The 9,381-nt window shown below is 37.9% G+C and overlaps 2 protein-coding genes across 4 annotated transcripts; one reads left to right on the top strand and one right to left on the bottom strand.

Annotated features, from left to right (window-relative positions):
* Positions 1-6: 6 nt before the first annotated feature.
* LOC112463721 (exocyst complex component 6B) lies at positions 7-4,233 on the top strand. 2 transcript variants are annotated; one of them, XM_025030242.1, is made up of 13 exons: positions 7-147; positions 896-1,061; positions 1,180-1,466; positions 1,553-1,655; positions 1,745-1,984; positions 2,054-2,221; positions 2,292-2,363; positions 2,450-2,584; positions 2,658-3,028; positions 3,105-3,339; positions 3,455-3,596; positions 3,681-3,867; positions 3,947-4,233. In XM_025030242.1, exons 1-13 carry the CDS (start codon positions 80-82, stop codon positions 4,071-4,073), a joined length of 2,301 nt encoding a protein of 766 aa, XP_024886010.1. In that variant the 5' UTR covers positions 7-79; the 3' UTR covers positions 4,074-4,233. The 2 variants fall into 2 exon arrangements, with proteins under 2 accessions (XP_024886010.1, XP_024886009.1); XM_025030241.1 differs by lacking the exon at positions 7-147 and adding an exon at positions 297-503.
* An 88-nt stretch (positions 4,234-4,321) lies between these two features.
* On the bottom strand, positions 4,322-9,032 carry LOC112463722 (eukaryotic translation initiation factor 4B-like). 2 transcript variants are annotated; one of them, XM_025030243.1, is made up of 12 exons: positions 8,924-9,032; positions 8,536-8,667; positions 7,829-8,010; positions 7,069-7,176; positions 6,776-6,989; positions 6,330-6,668; positions 5,976-6,243; positions 5,749-5,794; positions 5,488-5,671; positions 5,288-5,393; positions 4,967-5,033; positions 4,322-4,885 (listed from the first exon to the last, which is right to left on the bottom strand). In XM_025030243.1, the coding sequence occupies exons 1-12, from the start codon at positions 8,931-8,933 to the stop codon at positions 4,817-4,819; spliced, it is 1,725 nt and encodes a 574-aa protein (XP_024886011.1). In that variant the 5' UTR covers positions 8,934-9,032; the 3' UTR covers positions 4,322-4,816. The 2 variants fall into 2 exon arrangements, with proteins under 2 accessions (XP_024886011.1, XP_024886012.1); XM_025030244.1 differs by having other exon boundaries at positions 5,288-5,390.
* Between the last annotated feature and the right edge of the window lie 349 nt (positions 9,033-9,381).

The raw sequence follows: 9,381 nt of genomic DNA, 5'->3' as shown, positions 1-9,381 counted from the left end.
GTCAAACTGATCAAACTCGTCGCTTTGACAGCTGACAGCCGACAGCTGACCGCTGACGTGACCCTCGAATTCAGCGACGATGCAGCGGGACGACATCCTGATCCAGGAGATCGAGGGCATCGACGACTACCTGGGCCCGACGTTCCGGTAAGCAAAATCAAAACGGATCGGGGATGGAAGTCGGAAATTAAAATACGCGCCCGCCCCCGATCAGAATCCACCCCCTTCACGCAGATGCGACGAGCTCGCGGGCCGCGGCATGCGCATATGCGCTCGAGGGGGTGGCTTTGAAGAGGGATGGAATCATAGACGCGCCCATTCTGCGTATAACTCGTCCAGCTCGTCCTCCCGAGCGAATTTCCAATTTTGCGGTCGCGCGACTCGGTCTCGAGTATGTCAATTAATCTGGCACAGAATCTTCTGTCGTCGATGGTGCCGAAACACGAGTACCTACTTTATGAGATAGAATCGACTGACACTAATAGCATAGGCCTCGTTTTCAGGTATTGTCAGGGTGCAATTGGTGAACCACATATATATAATTCACCCGGGAACAGTCGCCTGGCGCCTGGGCTGATTTTTACACCACGGTATCGAAAAAATTAAGTTCGCGTCACAGTAATTTTAATATGCATTTTTCGTTTGTAAAATATTTTTTATTTTCTCTTAAAAGTGTTGAATAAATCTATATACATGTCCTCAAATATTAATAAATTATAAAACAATTGAGAATATGTAATTTGTAATTACTAGTAATGATTTTTAATTGGAGTGTAAAAATTGCCTCAGGCATTGATTTTATACAAAGAAAAAATCAGGCGTCCATTTCCAGATAAAAAAATCTGTATTATTAGAAGACGATGGAAACTGTCCTTACGTTTGGTTTATATTGCAGAGCGATTTACGATGGTCACGAGCATCAGAAATTTATGGAGAAGCTCGATGACCGTATTAAGGCTCATGACAAGGACATCGAGAGGATGTGCAATCATCACTATCAGGGATTCATCGATTCTATTCGGGAGCTCTTACAAGTTCGCTCGCAGGCGCAACAGTTGAATGTTAGTTTTGCTGCTAAAATAATTAGCAACAGGAATATTTGACTCTTTGATGCAGCAACGTGCATTTTTTAATATGTAAGGTATTCTTTAATCCTGATTCAACCTTGTCATTACGCAGGCAGAGATATTGGAACTTGACAAATGCATCACCGCCACGTCCACCAAGGTGATCGAGAAGGGCGAGGAACTCGTAAAAGCTCGCAAAGTCGAGAGCAACATGGCTGCTGCTGTAGACAGTCTCACTATGTGCCTTCCTGTCTTAGCTGCGTATGCCAAGTTGCAGAAACAATTAAAGGATAAACGTTACTATCCAGCCTTGAAAACGCTGGAGCAGTTGGAGCATCATGATCTGCCGAAAGTTACGAATTATAGATTTTCCTCTCAAATTACGCAACAAATTCCGCAGTAAGTTGGAAGAATCTTTTTTCAGGTATCTTGCTCTTATGTGCGATATTACAAAAAACGTTGTGGAATCGTTTTTCTCGTTCCAGATTGCGCGAGAATATTAAGGATGCATCTATGTCTGATTTGAGAGATTTTCTTGAAAATATAAGGAAGCATTCGCCAAAGATCGGGGAAGTTGCAATGAGGCATGTGAGTAATTTTCTTTTATTTTTACTTATTGTTAACTGGGTAGACCTATTATCGGTGTATAATTTATTAACTTGGCAACTTTTTATTAGACCGCCGAACAGTTAGCGACTGAGGCCGAAATTATAGGAAGGAAGAAAAAGAGATCTCACCCGAATCAGTCAAACGAAATCGAGGAGGAACTGAGCGCTCAAGATTTAATGGATTTCAGTCCCGTGTATCGATGTATGCATATCTATACTGTGCTCCGGGAAGGAGACACTTTCAAAACGTACTATAGGCAACAAAGAAAGCAGCAAGCTAGACTAGTTTTGCAGCCACCCATCAACATGGTAAATTCGCTCACCGAGTACTGCTTTATCTGCATGTGTTCCCGTAACGAGATATCTTTTTATTTTTAGCACGAGAGTATAGTTGGATATCAGACTTATCTACACGGTATCATTGGTTTCTTTGTGGTAGAAGATCACATATTGAATACAGGAAACGGACTAGCTACTCGCGCATACTTGGACGAGCTTTGGACCATGGCATTGTCCACCATAGTGAATGCTTTACGCACGCATTCGGTAAATTATTATATACGGTGCTATATTTTATATAATTATAATTAATATAAGAGAATTTATATTTTTTTAGGCATATTGCACAGACGCTACACTTATACTAAAAATAAAAAATCTTATTATGTTATTCAATACTACTCTAAGGGTAAGTAACAAAGTGCATTCAGCCTTTATTGTTCATACGTATATATACATGTGTAATTCAATTGTTTCTTTATTATCTATTAACAGGATTACGGCTACTCCGTAGAACAACTATGGGATTTGTTACAAGAAATTAGAGTTCATTACAACGAAGTGCTAATGCAACATTGGGTGCAAGTATTCAGGGATATTTTGGACGAAGATAATTTCTTGCCAATTCAAGTAATTATCATTCATACTTATGAAACACTTGAGTTTTGCTAAATTGTTTATTTACTCGGTTACTACGTTCCAGGTTACAACGCAAGCAGAATACGACCAAGTTTTGAATCTATTTCCTTATCACGACGAGGAATTGCAAAAAGCTGAATTTCCAAAGAAATTTCCATTTTCTGATATGGTACCGAAGGTTTATCAGCAAGTAAAAGAGTTTATCTACGCTTGCTTAAAATTTTCTGAAGACTTGAACTTCACGCAAACGGAGATTGACGAAATGATATGCAAATCAACGAATCTGTTACTAACCAGAACTTTCAGCGGATGCTTGTCATCTTTGTTTCGCAAGCCATCCTTAGCACTTTTGCAAGTAGTACAAATTATAATAAATACGGGATATCTCGAGAAATCGACAAAATATTTAGAAGAATTTGTGACTAATATTACTGGGTAAATATCTAACAATCATTATATCCTTCTTTTTTAGCTCTTTGTAAGCTATTAAATTATGTCCAAATTTTTCTAGCACACCGCATCAAGGACAATTAAGTTGCATGGACGTAGAATCTGCTATGTTTCGAGTCGCGCGAGATGATGCTGAGAAGCAGATTTGCGATAAACTGAAGAATAAGCTGGATGAATTTTTAGAATTGGAGAATTACGACTGGAACTTGGCGGAACCTCAAGGACATGCTTCGGGATTCATTACGGATCTTATTGCGTTTTTGCAGAGTACTTTAACATGCTTCACTAATTTACCGGTAAGTATTGCAAATTAATGCGATTATACATATATATATATATATATATATATATATATATATATATGTGTCTTTGAAAATATAAAAATATAATAATTGATAATTAATATTTCAGGCTGAAGTAGCTCAAGTGGCATGCAAATCCGCATGTTCTCACATCGCTAAGGCCATATTAGGCATATTAATTAGTGAAGATGTGAAACAGATATCCATGGGTGCATTGCAACAAGTTAATTTAGATACGATACAATGCGAACGTAAATTTTTATATTTTTTTATTTAACACTAATATATATTCTTAAGAATATAAAAATTCAAATCAAATTATTATAAAATTCCAGAATTTGCTGCTTCTGAGCCAGTCGTTGGTTTGCCAGAAGGAATCTTATTGCAGTACTTTTCGCAATTACGACAGTTACTAGATTTATTTATGAGTTGGGACTGGCCTACTTATTTTCACGACTACGGTCATGACTCTAATAAATATGATTTAGTAACCCCGAATATGGCTGTGCTTCTGCTGGAAAAGTATGTATTACACATGCTATTTGCATCTTTGTTTTGCGTGTATTAATGTGCATCGTTTTATTGACATACATCTTTTTAGGTTGAAAGAGTCTGATAAGAAAACGGTGTTCTCTGTGTTAAAGAAAAGCGAAAGAGATAAGAAGAAATTACTTGAAACTGTATTAAAACAATTACGTCAATTAGCACAGACTACTCAACAGCAGTAGGAGTTGGAATCAATAATGTAACATAGATATATTCCGAGAATATGTAAATATATATTAATTTTTATATAGAAGCATTGCAAGACCGTGATTCTTGATAATGAATATTTATTATAAAAGTATGTTTTCGCTATTCACACATCCTGTAAATCGATTTCAAATTGTTTTCAATGTATAATTATATAATATAAATATTTATATAAATACACAGGGATTAATGTGGTGAGAAATAATTCAAGTACGACGTAATATTTGTGTTCCCATATACTTATTATTTTAATTTCCTTCTATATTGGCATTGTTATATTACATGTAAACGAGTCACAATATCGTACAATTACTGTACAGCAGATTAATTATGATGTATAAAGTTCCAATTGCTACACCTCATACAGTGTAATAATTCTTGGAATCATACAAAAAGTTTGACGCAATTTATTCGATAATCACGAGAAATTTACGACATTGGGGATTAACAATGCCAAAATTTTTCGTGCCGAAATATAAAGTAAATATATAAGTTGATATAGAAATATATAGTTATATATTGAGAATATTTTTTAAAATAGAGATTAAATACAAATCAACAATAATTCCAGTAAAGTAGTACCAAGAGCACAATGCCTGGCTACGACAAATCCATGTAATGGTAGAAGTAAAACCAATTATATTAATGATACGCATAATTGTGTCTTGCATGTGGCACAATTTAGTCGGTGTGTGATGCAAATTGTAATCAATTAAGACTATTCATCGATGTTGTCGGGATCCACATCATCAGGTAGCATGGAATATTTGTTGGAAGCTACAAAATTCTTTAGGAAAAAAAAAAAGAATATTTTAATGCTACATCTCTATTCATCAATCATAGTTTCACATGAATTAATTTTACTCACCGGAGCTTGTTCGTCTTTAGCTTTCGGCATTCTACTGATTTCATCTTTTTCTTTGTCTTTGCGATCCCTGCAAACAATAAGTAAGGGAGCTATGTTAGAAACAATTTAGTCGGCGCGCAGTTTACTAAGGTTGGGGAAAAAATATGTGTAATACATAAAAAAATATTAGACTACTAAGATCCAAGCTCGGACCGTAAATGGCGTTTTATTCTAATTTAATTGTATATTATAACGACCATATCTATTATTAATGATAAATAAAATTTGAGTAAGCGCAAATCTCGCGTGTTGCTAAAAAAATGTATTTTTCTCTGTTATTACCTTTCCGCCGCACGAATATCCTTCTCGACGGGTTTCTGAGGTCCTTTGGATGTCGGCGGCCCAGAACGAGGGGTTGGTGATGTTTTGGATCCACTTTGCTCCTCTACTTTAAAATTAAAAATATATATGTTACATTTATCAATGTCTGTATGCGAAATAAAGAAATTTTGTAAGAGTGTTTAAAAGCGAAAGAAGCTTACCAGAACGAGTAGGCGTTGGTTGAGATCGTGGCGCGGATCTCTCAAGCCGAGCGCCTCTATCTTCTTCCGATCGCCAAGCTGGTCGACCCCTCTCCTTCTCTTTCTCTTTCTCATTCTCATTCTCATACTCATTCTCATTCTCTTTCTCCTTCTCCTTGTCCTTGTCTTTGTCGTCGCGTCCTTCCTGCAAGCGGAAATTATTTAAGTCACGACTTTTTATAGATATAGACGTACTCCTCGTGCTCAGTTTGAAATACTTACGCCATTACGTCGACCCCAAGTACCTTCTCTACGCTCTTTAGTGTCCCTGGAGAGAAAACACGTCAGAATTTTTAATAGAAACGAACATTATTACGCAAATTTTATGAAAATACAACGAAGTATCCTTGACATGAAATGACACAATTTTTTCGGTAAAATTCCGAAAAATAAATAATGAAATAATTTACGTTAATATAATTTAACAGTTTTGCGTATATTATACATACGTTTCTTCTCGGGATCGTGATTCCGCGTACGACTTGACGAGACGCTCTTCTATCTCTCGGTCACGGGCAGTGGTATCTACAGGCTTCGCAGCACCGAAAATATTGGCTGCTGGCACGGGCGCTGGCGCTCTTTGAGTTGATTCCGAATCTGCCGTTGATTTCGATTCCGTCGTACTGTCAGCTGTTGAATCTTCCGCAGCTGCGATGGACTCGACGGGTTTCGTGCGAGGTTGTAGTTGCAGTTTCGGTCTTTGTCGTGACTCCGCCGCTGAATAATCATAAAAATATCGGTAATTACAGTAGAGATGCGATATTCTTCACGTATCTTACAGTATTGAACAATCGTACACTTACGTTTCGGATCACGATCTTGCTGACGATCACGGTTCCAATCGGAATCGCCATAATTGCGACGTGGCCCGAAACTGCTGCTCCTGTCCCCGTCTCTGTCTCTGCTTCTCCCTCTATCGCCAAAACGATTCCAGTCCCTGTCCCTGTCTCTGTCCCTGCTATCATCTCTGAAGCCAGCCCTCTCTTTAAAAGTGGATCCTTTATCGTTGCTGTCTTTCTCGCGCCATGCCCTGTCTCTGTCCCTGCTATCATCTCTGAAGCCAGCCCTCTCTTTAAAAGTGGATCCTTTATCGTTGCTGTCTCTCTCGCGCCATGCACCTGGCTTGTTATCGTAATCGTGTCCTATTCAATAAAAAATGTTTATTGTAAATTTTTTCTTCGAGAATTTATCTCCATCGAAGCTTTCATTTCTCTCCGCAATTGTGAAATTTAGATTAAAATGTGCATACTTTCTCTGTTGTCAAATCGGTCCCTGTTATCGTATCGACTGCGATAAGAATCTCCTTCCGACAAATCCTCGCGCGGTCCACTTCTCCAGTCGCCGGACGTGCGTTCCGGATCATCGTAATTGTCCCTACGGTTGTCTCTACCCATCCTACCACCTCGACGATCATCGTTACTGCTATTCGAGACTTCAATTCTCACGCGTCTCGTCTTAATGGTCTATATGGAAAGAGATATGACATTATTTTCAGCAGCTCCTATTTTTATCGCCGATAAATGTTAAGTACCATTTGCTTACCGTATTTGTCATAGAAAGAGCATCAATTAGACTCTGGCGATCCTCAAATTCGACATAACCGTAGCCTTTAATTTTATTTGCATCTTTTGGCAAACGCATGTTTGAAATCTGTGAAAACGCATAATTTGCAATTGATTTGTGAAAGATAAAAGAAAATAAGAAATTTTCATGTTTGATTATCAAAATGTACAATCAAGATTTCCAGTAAGATTTCATATCAATTAAGTGTTAACTTGGGGAGTAATGGATAGCTTAATCGCAGAATGGTTGCCTGTCGAGTAAAAGTTCCGGGTTCAATCCCTGCTACCCCCATATATTAAAGTAGAAAAATATTATTCTACTTTATTACACATTACTAGTTAAAGTCGATAACCTTCAAAACATGAACAAAGCCAAAGTTACACAATGTCAAAAATGTTTATTGGGACTAATTAGTTCCTACTAAGCCCAATTAGATCATTTTAACTGAATATTTGACTCATTTCTATCGGCCAGGAATGATCATAAATCAACGGTCACCCCCTTCTTCTTATTCTTACATAGAATAAAAGTATTTGTTTGAAATATTTCTATGCAGGAATCGCCATTTATAGATATTAAAATGATAAGAAGACACACAATTGTGACTATATACAAGGGAAATAAAATTGAAGACTGTAATATTATTTTGTTGCGATATGTCTTCAATTCTTTAAAATCCGGGATCCATATTGTGAGCCATTAAGCACATATAACAAAGATACTTGCAAAAGTAACGAACCTTCATATCTGCGAAAAATTCTGCCAGATCTTCATCATCTACATCGTATGGCAGATTGCTTATGTAGGCTACATAAGGAGGATTTGTAGGGATGCTATCGTCATCCACCCCTGGTCCTCGTGCAGCCCTTGGAGCAGTCGGCAATATAACCGGATCTTTGTTGCTCCTTGATGAAAATCCTTCTGTCAAATTAATAATTAATATGAAGTATTAATACAATAAGAATATAAACTTATTTAAAAATAATAAAATAATTAAGGACTCTTAATAATAATAAGAAACATAAAAGAAATTGGCAATAAGAGTCGACGCAGTAATTAGTGCATAATGTCAAAAGACAGAAATTTGTAATATGCAAATACATTTGTCTTTTGACATTACGCACTAATTACCGCGTCGACTCTCTTACTGTCAATTTCTTTTATGTTTCTTCTTATTTAAAAAATTGTAGCATTATACTATATTTCTTCCTTTATTCCAATTGTAATGTAGTAAAATAATTTATGTATATCCTGCATATACATATACACAAATAATGCTCACAATAATTATATGCATTAAAATTATATAATTCTGGTGCATGAGTACAGATGCACTTAATACGTAGCACACAAATCTGGCTGTAAGATTTTCTTATAGAATTGATTAGAAGCTACGATCGATCGTTGATTTCAAACTGGGACAAAGACGATTCCTCCCCGACTTACCATGATCGTCCTCTACATCGTCAGCCCAATTGGACGATTTCATGGGGATATTCGGGGCCTGCCCATTTCCGTCGGCGAGGTATGTCCATAAATCCACGGTCTTTCCCTTCTTCTTGGCCTTGTTCTTCTTGCCTGCAAAAATACACACGGGCGTATTGTTAAGAGGAACGTATTGTCGCGCCCACAGTGTCGAAGCGCGCCTAAGCAGCTCGTGCAAATGGTGCAAATATCGAAAGCATGGTGACCACGTCGCGCGGAGTTTGGTTAGGTGCGAACGCGCGGGGCGAGGGCGAGAACGGCGGCGCGGACGACGCTCCGCCCGGTCACCTAGGCTTTCGAAAAAATCCTTCTCCACCGGGACTCGTCGTCACGTCGACCGAGAGCGTACCTGAGGACATGGTAACGGTTGAGAAATCCACGGAATTACGTGCCAGGCCGTGCCTACGTGCACCACACGACCACCCTCGCAGAATCCGTATATAAGAATGAACATTGAACCATGTTAGCGCGAGATGTACGCGCGATACGTCTGTGAATGCACGGAAACATGTTGCGCCATCTTTCTCCTATTTGATATTTATTATAGCCCTCGCACATTGGACGCGTTATAAGCGATAGCCAATGAGAGCTCTGCTTTTCTAGTGACGTTCGGAAAAAGCAGAGCTCATTGGCTATCGCTCCATCGCTTATTACTCATCGCGAAAGAATTTGCTTCTAAAAGGCCCTGCTGGAAGACGAATTCGCTCATTGGATATTTGGATCTATTCTAAAAATTACTAAAGAAAAGTATTTCAGTCATTTTAGCAAATTAATTGCATTATCTAAAATTCAATAAAATATCACAAT

This window comes from Temnothorax curvispinosus, unplaced genomic scaffold (assembly GCF_003070985.1).
Source record: "Temnothorax curvispinosus isolate PA1 unplaced genomic scaffold, ASM307098v1 QBEX01013599.1, whole genome shotgun sequence".
Lineage (NCBI taxonomy): Eukaryota > Metazoa > Arthropoda > Insecta > Hymenoptera > Formicidae > Temnothorax > Temnothorax curvispinosus.
This window is presented reverse-complemented; position numbering and strand designations above follow the sequence as displayed.

Excerpts from the sequence above, each read along its gene's own strand:
- LOC112463721 (XM_025030241.1), top strand. The coding sequence starts at position 394 with ATGTCAATTAATCTGGCACAGAATCTTCTGTCGTCGATGGTGCCGAAA. Across the intron at positions 1,467-1,552 it reads ATTACGCAACAAATTCCGCA|ATTGCGCGAGAATATTAAGG; the intron begins GTAAGTTGGAAG and ends TTCTCGTTCCAG. Across the intron at positions 3,597-3,680 it reads AGATACGATACAATGCGAAC|AATTTGCTGCTTCTGAGCCA; the intron begins GTAAATTTTTAT and ends ATAAAATTCCAG.
- LOC112463722 (XM_025030243.1), bottom strand. Across the intron at positions 6,990-7,068 it reads CTCTTTCTATGACAAATACG|ACCATTAAGACGAGACGCGT; the intron begins GTAAGCAAATGG and ends CTTTCCATATAG. Across the intron at positions 6,244-6,329 it reads GCAAGATCGTGATCCGAAAC|CGGCGGAGTCACGACAAAGA; the intron begins GTAAGTGTACGA and ends ATGATTATTCAG.